Source organism: Triticum dicoccoides, chromosome 6A (genome assembly GCF_002162155.2).
Source record: "Triticum dicoccoides isolate Atlit2015 ecotype Zavitan chromosome 6A, WEW_v2.0, whole genome shotgun sequence".
Lineage (NCBI taxonomy): Eukaryota > Viridiplantae > Streptophyta > Magnoliopsida > Poales > Poaceae > Triticum > Triticum dicoccoides.
In genome coordinates, this window is record NC_041390.1 from 15,576,830 (window position 1) to 15,596,720 (window position 19,891).

The following is a 19,891-nucleotide window of genomic DNA, read 5'->3' on the forward strand; positions in this document are numbered from 1 at the left end:
GCGCCTCTCCTAGGACTCCTCCTGGCGCGCCTCTCCTAGGCCGGCCGCACCCCCCTTGAGCCTTTATATACGGAGGCAGGGGCACCCCAGAGAAACACAAGTTGATCCACGTGATCATATTCTTAGCCGTGTGCGGCGCCCCCTGCCACCATAGTCCTCGATAATATTGTAGCGGTGCTTAGGCGAAGCCCTGCGACAGTAGTACATCAAGATCATCACCACGCCGTCGTGCTGATGGAACTCTTCCCCGACACTTTGCTGGATCGGAGTCCGGGGATCGTCATCGAGCTGAACTTGTGCTAGAACTCGGAGGTGCCGTAGTTTCGGTGCTTGATCGGTCGGGCCGTGGAGACGTACGACTACATCAACCAAACAGTTCCGTTGTCGATCTACAAGGGTACGTAGATCACACTCTCCCCTCTCGTTGCTATGCATCACCATGATCTTGCGTGTGCGTAGGAATTTTTTTGAAATTACTACGTTCCCCAACAGTGGCATCCGAGCCTAGGTTTTATGTGTTGATGTTATATGCACGAGTAGAACACAAGTGAGTTGTGGGCGATATAAGTCATACTGCTTACCAGCATGTCGTACTTTGGTTCGGCGGTATTGTTGGACGAAGCGGCCCGGACCGACATTACGCGTACGCTTACGCGAGACCGGTTCTCCCGACGTGCTTTGCACATAGGTGGCTTGCGGGTGACAGTTTCTCCAACTTTAGTTGAACCAAGTGTGGCTACGCCCGGTCCTTGCGAAGGTTAAAACAGCACCAACTTGACAAACTATCGTTGTGGTTTTGATGCGTAGGTAAGATTGGTTCTTTCTTAAGCCCGTATCATCCACGTAAAACTTGCAACAACAAAGTAGAGGACGTCTAACTTGTTTTTGCAGGGCATGTTGTGATGTGATATGGTCAAGACATGATGCTGAATTTTATTGTATGAGATGATCATGTTTTGTAACCGAGTTGTCGGCAACTGGCAGGAGCCATATGGTTGTCGCTTTGTTGTATGCAATGCAATCGCGCTGTAATGCTTTACTTTATCACTAAGCGGTAGCGATAGTCGTGGAAGCATAAGATTGGCGAGACGACAACGATGCTACGATGAAGATCAAGGTGTCGCGCCGGTGACGATAGTGATCATGACGGTGCTTCGGAGATGGAGATCACATGCACAAGATGATGATGGCCATATCATATCACTTATATTGATTGCATGTGATGTTCATCTTTTATGCATCTTATCTTGCTTTAATTGACGGTAGCATTATAAGATGATCTCTCACTAAAATTATCAAGAAGTGTTCTCCCTAAGTATGCACCGTTGTGAAAGTTCTTCGTGCTGAGACACCACGTGATGATCGGGTGTGATAGGCTCTACGTTCAAATACAACGGGTGCAAAACAGTTGCACACGCGGAATACTCAGGTTATACTTGACGAGCCAAGCATATGCAGATATGGCCTCGAAACACGGAGACCGAAAGGTCGAGCGTGAATCATATAGTAGATATGATCAACATAGTGATGTTCACCAATGAAACTACTCCATCTCACGTGATGATCGGACATGGTTTAGTTGATTTGGATCACGTGATCACTTAGAGGATTAGAGGGATGTCTATCTAAGTGGGAGTTCTTTAAGTAATTTGATTAATTGAACTTAAATTTATCATGAACTTAGTACCTGATAGTATCTTGCTTATGTATGTTTGATTGTAGATAGATGGCCCGTGCTGTTGTTCCGTTGAATTTTAATGCGTTCCTTGAGAAAGCAAAGTTGAAAGATGATGGTAGCAATTACACGGACTGGGTCCGTAACTTGAGGATTATCCTCATTGCTGCACAGAAGAATTACGTCCTGGAAGCACCGCTGGGTGCCAGGCCTGCTGTGGAGCAACACCAGATGTTATGAACGTCTGGCAGAGCAAAGCTGATGACTACTCGATAGTTCAGTGTGCCATGCTTTACGGCTTAGAATCAGGACTTGAACGACGTTTTGAACGTCATGGAGCATATGAGATGTTCCAGGAGTTGAAGTTAATATTTCAAGCAAATGCCCGGATTGAGAGATATGAAGTCTCCAATAAGTTCTATAGCTGCAAGATGGAGGAGAACAGTTCTGTCAGTGAGCATATACTCAAAATGTCTGGGGTATAATAATCACTTGATTCAGATGGAAGTTAATCTTCCAGAAGATTGCATCATTGACAGAATTCTCCAATCACTGCCAGCAAGCTACAAGAGCTTCGTGATGAACTATAATATGCAAGGGATGAATAAAACTATTCCCGAGCTCTTCGCAATGCTGAAAGCTGCGGAGGTAGAAATCAAAAAGGAGCATCAAGTGTTGATGGTCAACAAGACCACTAGTTTCAAGAAAAAGGGCAAAGGGAAGAAGAAAGGGAACTTCAAGAAGAACAGCAAGCAAGTTGCTGCTCAAGAGAAGAAACCCAAGTCTGGACCTAAGCCTGAAACTGAGTGCTTCTACTGCAAGCAGACTGGTCACTGGAAGCGGAACTGCCCCAAGTATTTGGCGGATAAGAAGGATGGCAAGGTGAACAAAGGTATATGTGATATACATGTTATTGATGTGTACCTTACTAATGCTCGCAGTAGCACCTGGGTATTTGATACTGGTTCTGTTGCTAATATTTTCAACTCGAAACAGGGACTACGGATTAAGCGAAGATTGGCTAAGGACGAGGTGACGATGCGCGTGGGAAACGGTTCCAAAGTCGATGTGATCGCGGTCGGCACGCTACCTCTACATCTACCTTCGGGATTAGTATTATACCTAAATAATTGTTATTTGGTGCCAGCGTTGAGCATGAACATTATATCTGGATCTTGTTTAATGCGAGACGGTTATTCATTTAAATAAGAGAATAATGGTTGTTCTATTTATATGAGTAATATCTTTTATGGTCATGCACCCTTGAAGAGTGGTCTATTCTTATTGAATCTCGATAGTAGTGACACACATATTCATAATGTTGAAGCCAAAAGATGCAGAGTTGATAATGATGGTGCAACTTATTTGTGGCACTACCGTTTAGGTCATATCGGTGTAAAGCGCATGAAGAAACTCCATACTGATGGACTTTTGGAGCCACTTGATTATGAATCACTTGGTACTTGCGAACCGTGCCTCATGGGCAAGATGACTAAAACACCGTTCTCCGGTACTATGGAGAGAGCAACAGATTTGTTGGAAATCATACATACAGATGTATGTGGTCCAATGAATATTGAGGCTCGTGGCGGATATCGTTATTTTCTCACCTTCACAGATGACTTAAGCAGATATGGGTATATCTACTTAATGAAACATAAGTCTGAAACATTTGAAAAGTTCAAAGAATTTCAGAGTGAAGTTGAAAATCATCGTAACAAGAAAATAAAGTTTCTACGATCTGATCGTGGAGGAGAATATTTGAGTTACGAGTTTGGTGTACATTTGAAACAATGCGGAATAGTTTCGCAACTCACGCCACCCGGAACACCACAGTGTAATGGTGTGTCCGAACGTCGTAATCGTACTTTACTAGATATGGTGCGATCTATGATGTCTCTTACTGATTTACCGCTATCGTTTTGGGGTTATGCTTTAGAGACGGCCGCATTCACGTTAAATAGGGCACCATCAAAATCCGTTGAGACGACGCCTTATGAACTATGGTTTGGCAAGAAACCAAAGTTGTCGTTTCTGAAAGTTTGGGGCTGTGATGCTTATGTGAAAAAGCTTCAACCTGATAAGCTCGAACCCAAATCGTAGAAATGTGTCTTCATAGGATATCCAAAGGAAACTATTGGATACACCTTCTATCACAAATCCGAAGGCAAGACTTTTGTTGCTAAATTCGGAAACTTTCTAGAGAAGGAGTTTCTCTCGAAAGATGTGAGTGGGAGGAAAGTAGAACTTGATGAGGTAACTGTACCTGCTCCCTTATTGGAAAGTAGTACATCACAGAAAATTGTTTCTGCGACACCTACACCAATTAGTGAGGAAGCTAATGATAATGATCATGAAACTTTAGGACAAGATACTACTGAACCTCGTAGATCAACCAGAGTGAGATCCGCGCCAGAGTGGTACGGTAATCCTGTTCTGGAAATCATGCTGCTAGATCATGATGAACCTACGAACTATGAAGAAGCGATGGTGAGCCCAGATTCCGCAAAATGGCTTGAAGCCATGAAATCTAAGATGGGATCCATGTATGAGAACAAAGTATGGACTTTGGTTGACTTGCCCGATGATCGACAAGCAATTGAGAATAAATGGATCTTCAAGAAGAAGACTGACGCTGACGGTAATATTACTGTCTACAATGCTCGACTTGTCGCAAAAGGTTTTCGACAAGTTCAAGGGGTTGACTACGATGAGACCTTCTCACCCGTAGCGATGCTTAAGTCTGTCCGAATCATGTTAGCAATTGCCGCATTTTATGATTATGAAATTTGGCAGATGGATGTCAAAACTGCATTCCTGAATGGATTTTTAGAAGAAGAGTTGTATATGATGCAACCGGAAGGTTTTGTCGATCCAAAGGGAGCTAACAAAGTGTGCAAGCTCCAGCGATCCATTTATGGACTGGTGCAAGCCTCTCGGAGTTGGAATAAACGCTTTGATAGTGTGATCAAAGCATTTGGTTTTATACAGACTTTCGGAGAAGCCTGTATTTACAAGAAAGTGAGTGGGAGCTCTGTAGCATTTCTGATATTATATGTGGATGACATATTACTGATTGGAAATGATATATAATTTCTGGATAGCATAAAGGGATACTTGAATAAGAGTTTTTCAATGAAAGACCACGGTGAAGCTGCTTACATATTAGGCATAAAGATCTATAGAGATATATCAAGACACTTAATTGGACTTTCACAAAGCACATACCTTGACAAGATTTTGAAGAAGTTCAAAATGGATCAAGCAAAGAAAGGGTTCTTGCCTGTGTTACAAGGTGTGAAGTTGAGTTAGACTCAATGCCCGACCACTACAGAAGATAGAGAGAAAATGAAAGATGTTCCCTATGCTTTAGCCATAGGCTCTATCATGTATGCAATGCTGTGTACCAGACCTGATGTGTGCCTTGCTATAAGTCTAGCAGGGAGGTACCAAAGTAATCCAGGAGTGGATCACTGGACAGCGGTCAAGAACATCCTGAAATACCTGAAAAGGACTAAGGATATGTTTCTCATATATGGAGGTGACAAAGAGCTCATTGTAAACGGTTACGTTGATGCAAGCTTTGACACTGATCCGGACGATTCTAAATCGCAAACCGGATACATGTTTACATTAAACGGTGGAGCTGTCAGTTGGTGCAGTTCTAAACAAAGCGTCATGGCGGGATCTACATGTGAAGCGGAGTACATAGCTGCTTCGGAAGCAACAAACGAAGGAGTCTGGATGAAGGAGTTCATATCCGATCTAGGTGTCATACCTAGTGCATCGGGTCCAATGAAAATCTTTTGTGACAATACTGGTGGAATTGCCTTGGCAAAGGAATCCAGATTTCACAAGAGAACCAAACACATCAAGAGACACTTCAATTCCATCCGGGATCTAGTCCAGGTGGGAGACATAGAGATTTACAAGATACATACGGAGCTGAATGTAGCACACCCGTTGACTAAGCCTCTTCCATAAGCAAAACATGATCAGCACCAAAGCTCCATGGGTGTTAGAATCATTACTGTGTAATCTAGATTATTGACTCTAGTGCAAGTGGGAGACTGAAGGAAATATGCCCTAGAGGCAATAATAAAGTTATTATTTATTTCCTTATATCATGATAAAAGTTTATTATTCATGCTAGAATTGTATTAACCAGAAACATAATACATGTGTGAATACATAGACAAATAGAGTGTCACTAGTATGTCTCTACTTGACTAGCTCGTTAATCAAAGATGGTTATGTTTCCTGACCATGGACAAAGAGTTGTTATTTGATTAATGGGATCACATCATTAGTTGAATGATCTGATTGACATGACCCATTCCATTAGCTTAGCACCCAATCGTTTAGTATGTTGCTATTGCTTTCTTCATGACTTATACATGTTCCTATGACTATGAGATTATGTAACTCCCGTGTGCCGGAGGAACACTTTGTGTTCTACCAAACATCACAACATAACTGGGTGATTATAAAGGAGCTCTACAGGTGTCTCCAAAGGTACATGTTGGGTTAACGTATTTCGAGATTAGGATTTGTCACTCCGAATGTCGGAGAGGTATCTCTGGGCCCTCTCGGTAATGCACATCACATAAGCTTTGCAAGCATTGCAATTAATGAGTTAGATGCGAGATGATGTATTACGGAACGAGTAAAGAGACTTGCCAGTAACGAGATTGAACTAGGTATTGAGATACCGACGATCGAATCTCGGGCAAGTAACATACCGATGACAAAGGGAACAACGTATGTTGTTATGCGGTCTGACCGATAAAGATCTTCGTAGAATATGTAGGAGCCAATATGGGCATCCAGGTCCCGCTATTGGTTATTGACCGGAGACATGTATCGGTCATGTCTACATTGTTCTCGAACCCGTAGGGTCCGCACGCTTAAGGTTTCGATGATAGTTACATTAAGAGTTTATATGTTTTGATGTACCGAAGGTTGTTTGGAGTCCCGTATGTGATCACGGACATGACGAGGAGTCTCGAAATGGTCAAGACATAAAGATTGATATATTGGAAGCCTATGTTTGGATTTCGGAAGTGTTCCGGGTGAAATCGGGATTTTACCGGAGTACCGGGAGGTTACCGAAACCCCCCGGGAGCTATATGGGCCTTAGTGGAAGAAGAGGAGAGGCGGCCAGGGCTGGGCCGCGCACCCCTCCCCCCTAGTCTGAATAGGACAAGGAGAGAGGGGGCCGGCGCCCCCCTCCTTCTCTCTCTCTCTTTTCCACCTCGCGAATCCTATTCCAGCTAGGATTGGGGGGGGGGAGTCCTACTCCCGGAGGGAGTAGGACTCCTCCTGGCGCGCCTCTCCTAGGCCGGCCGCACCCCCCCTTGAGCCTTTATATACGGAGGCAGGGGCACCCCAGAGAAACACAAGTTGATCCACGTGATCATATTCTTAGCCGTGTGCGGTGCCCCCTGCCACCATAGTCCTCGATAATACTGTAGCGGTGCTTAGGCGAAGCCTTGCGACAGTAGCACATCAAGATCGTCACCACGCCGTCGTGCTGATGGAACTCTTCCCCGACACTTTGCTGGATCGGAGTTCGGGGATCGTCATCGAGCTGAACGTGTGCTAGAACTCGAAGGTGCCGTAGTTTCGGTGCTTGATCGGTCGGGCCGTGGAGACGTACGACTACATCAACCAAACGCTTCCGTTGTCGATCTACAAGGGTACGTAGATCACACTCTTCCCTCTCGTTGCTATGCATCACCATGATCTTGCGTGTGCGTAGGCATTTTTTTGAAATTACTACGTTCCCCAACAATAACGTGCTAGCTTACTAAAGTCCTCCACATACTGGCCAACTGTCCGTCCTCCTTGGCGCAAGTTGCGTAACTCGCGCTTCTTCATGGCCATAGCTCCTGCTGAAACATGGACAGTACGGAAAGCCTGCTGAAACTGGTCCCATGTGATAATGTCGATAGGAAAAGTGGCTGCGAAATTCTCCCACCATGATGATGCGGGTCTGTCAAGTTGATGTGTGGCAAACTTCACCTTTTCTGCATCTGTGCATCCTGTCGTGGTCAACTCCCTTGCTATCTTGCGGAGCCAATCATCTGCTACTATAGGCTCGGTGCTACTGGAGAACACTGGCAGGTTCAGCCTAAGAAAACGGGCTAAATGATCAACAGGTGGTGGTGGTGGTGGGTTGTTGTTGGTGTTCCCCTGATTCTGATTCTGGACTAGCAACTGCATCAACGTATTCTGCTGCTGGATCAACTGAGTGAGCTCCGGTGGGAAGGTAAATCCAGGGTCACGTCTCGGAGGCATCTGATGGGTTTAGAAAAAATGAGATTTTAGAATAGAGAGGGGATCTAAAGAGAAAACACTACCCATATGCACATGAGGCAATTGCAAACAATATCACTTCATTCAATCAAACAAAGGCATACAATCGGTCTAACTATCGCAAAAGTGCTCGGACTACTATATTTACATGGTGGAATACTACTACTGATGGGGTGGTCTACTAGAAATATTCTTCGGTTGCAGACTCCATGATATCTGCTCCAGCTTCATCAACATAGTCATCATCGCCATCGTCTGGGTCCGAGTCGGTGTCGTCGATGATGATGTAGTCTTCCGGGCGAATCTCCTTGGGTTCTTCGTCTTCTTCTACTGGTGTAGGGCCTCCCATAAATATTCCGATCTTCATTGTTAGGTCGACATTCTTATCCATTAGTACTTCGGTTTCCTCTTCATAATCTTCACGTGTAGCCTTGAGTTATTCCTCCAGTTTCGTGATTCTTGTCCTCGCCTTCTTCTGATCTATCATATCTGCGCACATCTGGTTCTCCTATCGTCGAATGTGCTGGTTTAACTCCTGGATGAAAGCTGTGATTGATCTATCCTTCTTGGTGCTGATCATCTCCCATTGCTCATCTCGGCGCCCACAAATCTGGTAGATAGTATCCTTGAGATCATTGCGGTAAACTTCTCCAATACGTCCCATGGCGATGTGAGCTGCCATGCTCTTTCCTAGACTCCAGGTTGGTGCATCAAAGGAGAACTCTATGGGCTTGGTGACTGGCATGAATGCCCTTCCTGGAACGTGAACTTGAATCATCCAACGCTCTTCTTCAGGTAAAGCGGTGTTGTAGGTTCCGGTGAAGCTTGGTACTCCGATGTTCAGGTATCTAGTGACTTCTTTCAAGTGGCGTCCAAAGGGTGTATCTTCATCCGGTTACATGAACTTGTTCCTTGCATCCGCCATCCTAAAGAGTAGAAAAGATGAGGAGTCAGAATGAGAGGAGTGAGTAGTGATCTAGGGCTTTAGCTTAGTGGTCGTGTCCTATAGTCAGCGTGTGCTCTGATACCATCTTGTAGTGACCAGACCTCAAACGGTCCAATCTCTATGCTCCAGTGTCATCCCTAGATCAGTAATGCTGACACCGCACAATAATTGAAGGATTTATAACATAGTAGCAATCACACACTTATTACAACGAGTGTCTCAAAAAAGAACTTATTACAATAAATATGGCTTAAGGCTATCTAATAACGATAACAGCGGAAGGCTTGGAAGATAAGTGAGTCCATCAACTCCAACGGCATCACTGAGTATAGAACCACGACCTAAAGGCACCTTACTCGTCGTCTGAAAAGTCTGTAACATAAACATTGCAATCCGAAACGGATCAACACATGGAATATGCTGGCAAGGTAACATATAGAGAGTAATGAAAGAATAGGCTAAACTACATGCATATTTGGCTGGTGGAAAGCTCTATGGTTACAGTTTTGCGTAAAACCAATTTTTCCCTACTGCAAAGGAATAAATTTTATTTAACTATCATGGTAGTTGTTAAACATTGAGAGTGTAGATACGCTCTCAATCCCAATTAAGCATCAACATTAAAACCCAACAATATTAATTAAAGTAACATGATGAGATTCACATAATAATCCAAGTACTAGATACTCAGGTTGTCCATAACCGGGGACACGGCTAACCATGATTATATTATACACTCTGCAGAGGTTTGCATACTTTTACCCACAAGACTCGATCTCCTCTGTTGGGATTCTCGCAGTACATGGTGTTTGAGAAACGGATGACCGAGACATAGTCTTTCCGAAGTGCTAGCACCTTACGATCGGGTAGACCGTTACACCTACTTTCCCCTACATCCGCTAGTCTATCACTATAAGAGTTCGCACGACTTAATCAACTATGCTAGAGCCCATAGTAGCTTGTGGCTGCACACGGAAGTTTCTAGTATGAATAATCTCATGATCCTTTTGAGCCTGGGTGGCGGTCCAAAAGAAAAACAGGCAATCGCTGAAATACCCAGGTGCCTCAATCCATCCAGATGTGTGTTTAAATTGCCACCTTAGATAAACCATTAATTATCAAACTCACATCTGTCATGAATACACTCAGCCAATCCACGTCTACTAGCATAGCATAGCAATATAAGAAAAGTAGAAGTATCTCCCAGGGTTTGATAATAAAACAGGTAATAGGTTCTACCTCATCTACTTCCCAAAATCCACAATTTAATTAGATCTTAATCATGCATTGTTTGAGGATTGATCTAATGCAATAAAAACTGGGTAGTAGGAGGTATGATCAAAGTGTTACTTGCCTTGCTGATGATCCACAAAACCTAGCGATTCGAAGTAGCAAGCGGCGCACTCCGGATACTCTATCGCAAACAAACAAGCATACAATAAGTACTCATCTAATGCACAGGTAAAAGTCAAATACGAGATCTAACCAGGAATTTCAACTTAAGAACTCCGGTTGGCAAAAAGAATCAAATCGAATGAAGCAACGAAAGTCAAACGGCAAAAGAAACAAGCTTTGTTTACTATTCTGGATCTAGGTCAAATTTTACAGAGGCAAAAATTTGTTTGAGTTGGTTAAACGGAAAGAGGGTTTTGAAACGAAACTCTAGGCGCTTGAATCGCCTAATTCCGATAAACGAGCGAAAAGTTATACTAGAACGAAAATCGGATCAGAAATCGCGATAAGAAATAATCGCGGATAATCCGAGAAAAAGAAAAACGAAAAACAGATTAACGAACGAATGTTCGTTATCTGGATCTAAACGATGAATGCATTCATTAAAACGAATGAACGAGCGAATGCTCGCTAATTAACCTAAACCAGAAAAAACCGATCTAATAAAAAAACGGAAACTAAAAAAAACCGAACGAAAACCGGCGAAAACCAACGGTTTTCTAAAAAAAACCGGCGGCGGGTCAACCTCGGTGGCGGGTCCGGCGGCTGCGGCTGGGCGCGGCGCTCAGGTGGGCTGAGGCGGCCCGGGGTGGCGCTATATAAAGGCCCCCCGGCCAAAGGAGTCCTGGCCGATCCCGGCCCGGAGTCGGTTCGTTTTTTTTAAATAATTTCGCGCAGAAAAACAAACAAAAGAAATACTAAACAACTCCAATAATCCCGAAATAAAATTTCCCCGGCTTCTAGAATCAAGCCGCACATGATGAACATTTATTTGGGGCCTAAATGCAATTTTGAAAAACGCGCATTTTTCCTAAATTCAAATAAAATAGCAAATAAAACCAAAATAAAATCTTATTTGATATTATTATTAAATCCTCAATATTTATTTATTTTGGGAAAGTCATTTTATTCCCTCTCTCATATGTTAGTGATAGAAATAATTGAAGATAAAATAAATAAAATCAAATGATCCTATTTTGAAAATTTGAGAAAACTCAAATATGAAAGTAACGAAATCCCCAACTCTCTCCGAGGGTCCTTGAGTTGCGTGATATTTCTAGGATCAACCAAAATGCAATAAAATATGATATGCAATAATGATCTAATGTATAACATTCCAAATTGAAAATTTGGGATGTTACAACCTGGGACTGTGATGCGAGTTCCAGAGGTTCGCTACCTCCAAGCAATCCACCTCCATTGCCATGTGCGAGAAGCCCCTCAGCTGGGCGAATATCACTCCCTCTCGCAACGCAAGGGTTTCTGCAATGAATGGATCGGTAACACCTGGGATTGGCTTGCTCCATGCACCTATGAAGGAGAGATGAGAGAGGGCAACTCCTCCCGCACCTCCCTTCTGGAGTTGGGTGTCCAGTGCGCCATCCGTGTTAATTTTGATCCACCCGGGATGTGGTGGATTCCATTTCTGAATCTCCATGTTTTTTCGCTGGGGTGGTGGCATGTCGAGTATAGCTAGGTCGTCTCGGGCCCCCTTGATGGCCTGGACGGGGTCATAACCATCCTCATCGTGTGTCCAACGATTCCTAGAAGTCCAGATTGAATGCATGATTGTGGTGATCTTGCATCTGTCCGAGTCGGAGAATCTAGTGTCAACCACTAAATCTCGTGCCCAAGTGTCGTGGTGCAACCGGGGGAGTTCCAGGACAAGAACCTCCTTAGCTACGGACCAGAAGGCTTGCGCGTGCGTGCAATGAACCAGTGCGTGGAAGAGATCTTCTTCCATAGCCTTGCACAAATCGCATAGTGAGTCAGTGCGGATGTGACGGTATTTCATGTTGGCGTAGTCAGGAAGAATCTCTCTGAGTACTCTCCACATGAGAACACGAACTCTTGGGGTCACTTTGAGTTTCCATAGAGCAGTCCACAACTGTTTTTGAGAAGTTGAAGTTCCCACTGCCGTCCCTTCCTCTAGAGCGCGACGCTCGTTCTGAGTCACAAGAGCACGGTAGGCTGATTTTACAGTGTACTCTCTAGATCGTTCAAAGGCCCACGCCAGGAAATCTTCTCCACCATTGTGCCGAATAGGAATGTTCAATATGTCCTCCGCATCTGGTGTGAGAAAGTTCCGGCGAACTGTTTCAATATCCCAAGTCCCTGTGTTACTGTCAATGAGCTCGGCGACCCGATCGATCGGATCGTTCCCTAGCCGCCCCATGGGCTTAATGGTATTGGAGGTGGGGATCCAAGGATCATTCGAAACTGAGATTGATTCACCATTTCCAACACGTTTGATCAATCCCACTTGCGATAATAGTTTCCATGTCGCTGAAGAAGAGGGCGGGGCGTTGGCCTGCATGAAGTCACTGTCGGGGAAATATTTCCCCTTTAGGACACGAGAGCAAAGGGAGTTGGGGTGAGTAATTAGGCGCCAACCATGTTTGCCGAGAAGCGCAAGATTGAATTTCTCGAGCTCTCTAAACCCCATACCCCCTTGGATCTTTGGTACTGACAGTTTCTCCCATGATAGCCAGTGCATAGATCGCCTATAAATGGAGCTGCTCCACCAATATTTTTCCATTGAAGATGTGAGTTGCTTGCAAACTTTTTTCGTCAGTAGAAAACAGGTCATACTGAAGGTGGGAATGGCTTGGATTACTGATTTTAGTAGTACCTCTCTTCCCACACATGCAAGGAGACGTTCTGACCAGCCTTGCATATTTGCACGACTTCGTTCGCCAATATGGTCAAAGGAGCCACTGTGAATCCGTCCTACCGCCGTTGGTAGGCCCAGGTATCGTTCAATGAATGCTTCAGAATGGATTCCCAATTCTTGTTTGACTATATCACTGAACAGGTTGACTTGCATTCTGGCTGAAGTAAATAGAGCTCTTGGCCTTGTTTACTGCTTGTCCGGAGCACTCTACATATATCCCAAGTATCTCATTTAATCTTCGTGTGCTTTGAAGGTTTGCTCCGAGGAATATGAGGCTGTCATCTGCGAACAATAGGTGGTTAACCCATGGAGAGCGAACACTCACACGAATACCACGATCAATATGAGGGCCACCGTGATTTTTCATTAGCAAAGTAAAACCTTCTGCACAAATTAGGAATAGGAAGGGGGACATGGGACACCCTTGCCGTAATCCTTTGGTTGGCTGAAAAAATGGCAGGAGTGTTCCATTGACCTTCACAGCGAAGCGGACTGATGAGACGCATTTCATGACTAGTCTGACAAACTTATCACAAAAGCCCAGCCGTGTCATCATCGCTTCTAGGTAATGCCACTCCACTCTATCAAATGCTTTGAGCATATCCAATTTTACTGCACATGAAGAATTCTTGCCTTTCCTCTTCTTCTTCATTGCATGAATACTTTCATATGCCACCAATACGTTATCAGTGATGAGTCGTCCTGGGACAAAGGCACTTTGTTCATCTCCTGTTATCTCATCCATCAAGTTCCTCATACGATTGGTATTTGCTTTTGCAGCTATCTTGTACAGAACATGACATAGAGCTATAGGGCAAAATTGGGATATTTTCTGGGGGTTACGTACCTTGGGGATTAGAGTTATGGCAGTGTCGTTTAGTCCCCTGGGTAGCTCACCTCCATTCAAGAATTCTAGGATGGCCATTGTTATGTCATCGCCGAGGATGTCCCAGTGTCTTTGGAAAAACCCAACGGTGAAACCATCAACACCCGGCGCCTTGGATGGTGCCATCTGAAACAATGCCGTACGCACCTCGTCAGCAGTATAGTCCTTCTCTAACATTTCATTCATTGTTGCTGTAACTCGGGGTGTGACAAATTGGAGCAAATCTGCCATATCTCTGTACCCTTGAGAGGAGTACAGATTTGTGTAAAAACTTTGGATCTCGTCGGCCACTTCTTCGGGGTCTGAACATATATGACCGTCGTCCCTTTCTAGAGTCGTGATCCGATTTAACCTTCTCCTCTGTGATGCCCGGGCGTGGAAGAATTTTGTATTCCTGTCGCCAGCCCGGACCGTTTGTACTCTGGATCTTTGCTTGATCCAGATTTCTTCTTGCCACAACGCTTCACGGAGTTGCGAAGCCACAGACAATTCCTCTTCTGTCAGCCCCCTTCCAACAGAAGCAGTTCAGAGCCTTTCCAAGGTTCTCTGCAATTTCCGAACCTTCTTAGCCATGTTACCAAACTCGCGCTCGCCCCAGGAGCCGAGTTGGGACTGTACGGAGTTTAGCGCTTCCACTACTCCTTTAAGTCCTTCCTGGCCAGCCCCGAATTTCCAACTATCCAAACAAGTTTGTCGTAGTCGGAATGGGTTTGCCAAACATTTTCATAACGAAAGGGGCGTTGCGAAGCTGGCCACCTATTCGGATGATCTCGCCTTAGTTCTGCCAGCACAAAACAATGATCAGAGTCGACTGAACTAATGCGTTTGACAGTGGTATACTCAAAGAGATGCATGAATTCATTATTTGCTAATGCTCGATCAAGCCGAGCTTTTACATTCGAGTCACCGTGCTGTTTATTATCCCATGTGAAGGGAACTCCTCTCCACCCTAGATCTAGGAAGGAGCAAGCATCAATAGCTTCGCGGAAGGCCTGCATCTGCCCTGCCGGTCGAGCATGCACACTGAAGTGTTCGTCAACATACATGGTTTCATTAAAATCGCCCATGCAGATCCATCCTTCGTGTTGAATTCCATGAAGTGTACGCAAGAACTCCCAACTGTGATGTCTATTCTCTGTCCGGGGTTCTCCGAAAAACCTGTAAAACGCCAAGGGTTTGGATCATCTCTCCTCTTGACTTTTACATCAATGTGCGCTCGGCTGTAGTTTTTTAGTTCAACATGTACTTCATCATTCCAAAACAAGCCGATGCCACCACTTAAACCGGTGCTATCCACCGCAAAACAACCTTGAAAACCTAGAACAGATTTCAGGTTCTCCACTCGTTTACCCTTAATCTTCGTTTCCATAACAAAGAGAAGGGCGGGACCTTCTTGCTTCACTATATTGCGAAGCTCGCGAACTGTCTCAGGGTTCCCAAGCCCTCGACAGTTCCAGCTAATACAATTCATTGGGACGGGTAGGGCTGCGTGGCAGCCGCTGCCGAGGTCCCAGAATTTTCAGGTGTAGGCCTTTTCTTTTTGCGTTCCCTTACAGCTGCTCCATCATCCTCTTCATCCTCGGTAGTCTCAGCCACCGGACCTCCACAAATCAGTAGCCGCTGCTTGTTGCTTTCCTCGACAGGAGATTTTGAGGAATTGGGCTCAATCCTCCTGTACACTTTATTTGCGCCATCTCCCCCCTTATGTTTGTTCCTATTGTTCTTAACTGGAGAGTTCACCTCATTTGTCTGCTCCTTAGCTGTACTGGACTGCTTGGCGTCTTGCCTTGAACCCCGGGCAGTGTCTTGCTCTCTGTTTGAGTCCTGGCTAGAGCTTGCCTTCTTCTAATCCTCCTGTGGCCAGAGACCCTTGCCAAACGGAAGATCACCATTGGCGTCGCGGGTTCCCGGAGTGGGACAGAAGAGATCGCTGTGGCCCAGACGACCGCACGAAAAACAAAAGTGTGGGATGTTCTCGTATTGAATGTTGTACAGATCGGTGCTCTTGCGTCTGGCCGATTCGATCAGGATCCAGCGCCTCAAGGGTTTGCTGACCTCTAACGTAACACGGGCTCTGAGGAAGCCTCCAACATGATCAAACCGAACTTGTGATGCTTGCTTATCTATCTGCTTTGCAATCGCCGTTCCCCATGAGTCACTTTGCAGATTAAAAGGCAGGTTAACTACCCTAGCCCAAACTTGTAGACGATCGAACTTTAGTTCAGACGGCTTCATGCAGTCGTCGAACTCGGTTAGGATCACTACATGCTTGCTAATGTGCCACGGGGAACCTTCCCAGACGCGATCGTGATCTCTCTGGGCAGCGAACTCCGCCACAAACATGTTGACTCCGATAGATCGGAATTCTAACCCCTTAGGGTTTCCCCAGGCGGGACGGAGGGCGTTGGAGATGGTTTGGATATGAAGATTGTTGCGGTTCAGCACCTTCCCGACGATCATCCACTTCTGCTGATCACCCTCCTCCCGATCGTCTATTACCAATGGCGTGGCCTCCTCTTCAGTTATGTCGAGTTTCCCTAGCGCCTCCGCCGACCGAGCCCTTGCCGAGTTGGGTGACAAGGAACCGGCACCACCAGATCCATTGTTCGCCAATGAGGAAGCTGGGGAAGCCATCTTCCTCTCCGGCGGTGAGATCTCGCCCCGCCGATCCGATCAGCGGGCGCCGCAGGTCCACGCGTGAAACCCTAATCGCCGCCTGTGAGGCGTCCGGGTTTTCCGCTGGAAACTATGCCGGGTCCTCTCTCTCGGAGGGAGTATATCCTAAAAATATGTTTCCTAATAATAAATTGCATTGCACATACACGATTACTAGTATAGTATATAGTACAAATATAAAAATACACAAAGGGGTAGATCCAACTAATCTCGGCCATTAATACATGCATGTCAATTCAACGACCTAGATTGATCCGATGACGAGCGCTCAACATGTTTAGCGTATAATAAATATGATACTGAATATTAATAATAACTCTAATCACATAATTAAGCATGTAATTAATATATTACCTAATATCAACATACAATTAATATCCTACATAATATCAACATGCAATTAGTTTCTACCAATATACGCGCGAAATGCACGTAACATATTTACTAATATTAATAGGATATGCAATTAATAGCTTGGAGATTTCATCCCAGTACACACTATGCCACGTTAATAGGTTGGTAATTTCTTCTCACTATGGCCATTAGCAGTAAGCCACTAACATGCATATCGTCTACATGCAATTAATCTTAAAACAAGATATGGCAAGATCATATATCTCATTTATTAGAAAACTATTACAACATTACCATGGATGGGATATAAATTAAGAACACCGGGTGCTGGAAAAGAATCACCATCATCTTCTTTCCCGACTAGGTGTTGTATAATGGCATCATTGGCCAACCTCTTAGTATCGCTTCTACTGATTGCCACCTTCTCTCCTGCACCCATACATGGTGCCAACAATAAGTCTATCCAGCACACCTACATTGTGCTCGTCGAGCCACCTCCCACACCCTTGAATGCCGATGAAGACATGTACCGTCATTGGTATGAGTCTTTCTTGCCCAAATCACGCGACGGCGACTCAGGCAAGTCACCTATTGTGCACTCCTACACCGAGGTGTTTAGCGGCTTCGCCGCAAGGCTCACTGCCCGGGAGCTCAACACAGTTGCGAAGAATCCGGGGTTCGTGCGTGCGTTTAGGGACCAAACACGGCACCTCATGACCACACACACTCCAAAGTTCCTTGGGCTCAGGAACGGCACCGGGATCTGGAGCGACGCTAGCTACGGGAAGGGAGTCATCATTGGGTTGCTCGATAGCGGCATCTACGCGGACCACCCTTCATTTGATGGTGACAACATCGCGCCGCCCCCGACAAGGTGGAAGGGATCATGCATGGCGACCCGGTGCAACAACAAGCTCATCGGTGCACAGTCATTCCTCGAAGAAGATGATGACCCTAGCGACCAACAGGGGCATGGGACGCACACCTCATCCACGGCAGCCGGTAACTTCGTCATCGACGCGTCGTATCATGGTATGGGAGCGGGCACCGCATCAGGAGTTGCTCCTGGTGCCCACATCGCCATGTACAAGGTGTGCGCTGATGGAGAATGTAATGATTCCGCCATAGTGGCCGGCCTCGACGCAGCCATCAAGGATGGGGTGGACGTGCTCTCACTCTCCATTGGCCATCTTGGCAGCCTCAGGTTCGATAAAGACCCCATCGCCATCAGCACATTCAGTGCCATATCAAAGGGCATCGTCGTGGTTTCCACGGGTGGTAACGAAGGACCCGATCCATACTCAGTAAACAATGATGCACCATGGATCCTCACAGTCGGTGCTAGCTCGGTGGATCGGAGCTTCGACATCGGCGTGAATCTCAGCAATGGCAAGTGCATCCATGGAGAAGGGCTTAGCCAGGTGGCAAAGCCGAGGTCAAAGATGTACCCGCTCCTCTACTCCGAAGAACGAGGCAAGTTTGACTACATGGATAACCATGTCGTCAGTGAGAAGATCGTGGTCTGTGAAACGGATACTACCCGGGAGAACATCGACAACATAATGAGTGCCGGTGCGGCCGGCGTAGTGCTATTGAACGGTGAATCCAACGGATACACGATTGAGCTTGAGGATTACAACTCCAGTGTGGTGCAGGTGAGCACGAACGATGGCGCCATCCTCAGAGCTTACGCGACATCGACGACAAACAGCTCGGCGGGTGCCATTTTCTCGTACCACAACACACTGCTTGGCGTCCATCCGGCCCCTGTGGTGGCATCGTTCTCTTCCCGAGGTCCAAGCATCGACATCCCCGGCGTGCTCAAACCGGACGTATTGGCGCCGGGGCTCAACATCCTTGCCGCATGGCCGCCGGGAACGGACTCTATACTAGGCCCTTTCAACATCTTGTCCGGCACATCGATGGCAACACCACACATCAGTGGCGTCGCCGCGCTTATCAAGAGCTTGCATCCAGATTGGTCCCCGGCGGCCGTCAAGTCGGCCATCTTGACGACGGCGGACGCTGTTAACAGCACTGGCGGCTCGATCTTGGACGAGAATCACAGGAAAGCCGACGCGTATGCAAAAGGCGCGGGGCATGTGAATCCGGCGAGGGCCGCCGACCCTGGCCTGGTGTATGACATGGGTGTCACCGACTATGCTGGTTACATCTGCTGGCTCCTCGGCGACGAAGGCCTGGCAACCTTCGTGTGCGACAAGAGATCGACTTGCGCGAAGCTCCCCAAGGTCAAAGACGTGCAACTCAACTACCCGACCATAACTGTGCCATTGAAGTCAACAACCTTCAGCGTGAACCGGACAGTGACGAATGTAGGGCCGCCAGCATCGACGTACACCGTGAGGTTGGACATGCCCAAATCGGTCATGGTACATGTTGCCCCGAACAAACTGGTGTTCTCCAAGGCTGGGGAGAAGAAGACGTTCACCGTGTCGGTGAGTGGCAAGGACGTTCACGGACAAGGACACGTGGAGGGAAGCTTGAGCTGGGTGTCGGCGAAGCATGTTGTGCGGAGCCCGATCATCGCCGTTCCTAATCTCCCCGAATCTCCGCCGCCTCTACAGAATGTTTAGGTGCGTTGTGGAAAAGGGCTAGCTAGAAGTGAATGTTTGAAGTGTTGCATTTTGTTTATCATCAATTTGTACGGTTGCTTAAAATGTCAAATCGATCAACTTTCTGAGCATTTACATCAATACCATAGTATACGTATAGTGTGAGCTATTCCTATCGCCGTGAACTTGCCGAACAAGGCAATGCTGGTGAACAAAAGCCCAAGTGTGTGTGCAGTGCGAGCTAAGAAAGCCGGTTAATCATTCGGCATTATGCATGGTATTGAGTCATGATTGTCAAGTGTCAAGTTATTTTAGAAGCTGAACCCTCAAGTGTGAA

General features: G+C 46.0%; 1 protein-coding gene across 1 annotated transcript; it reads left to right on the forward strand.

Annotated features, from left to right (window-relative positions):
• The first annotated feature begins 17,338 nt into the window (after positions 1–17,338).
• LOC119318789 (subtilisin-like protease) lies at positions 17,339–19,689 on the forward strand. The gene has a single exon (XM_037593377.1). It carries the CDS (start codon positions 17,356–17,358, stop codon positions 19,573–19,575), a length of 2,220 nt encoding a protein of 739 aa, XP_037449274.1. The 5' UTR covers positions 17,339–17,355; the 3' UTR covers positions 19,576–19,689.
• Positions 19,690–19,891: the final 202 nt, after the last annotated feature.

Bases quoted from the DNA above. Each gene is read 5' to 3' on its own strand.
- LOC119318789 (XM_037593377.1), top strand. From the start codon at position 17,356: ATGGCATCATTGGCCAACCTCTTAGTATCGCTTCTACTGATTGCCACC.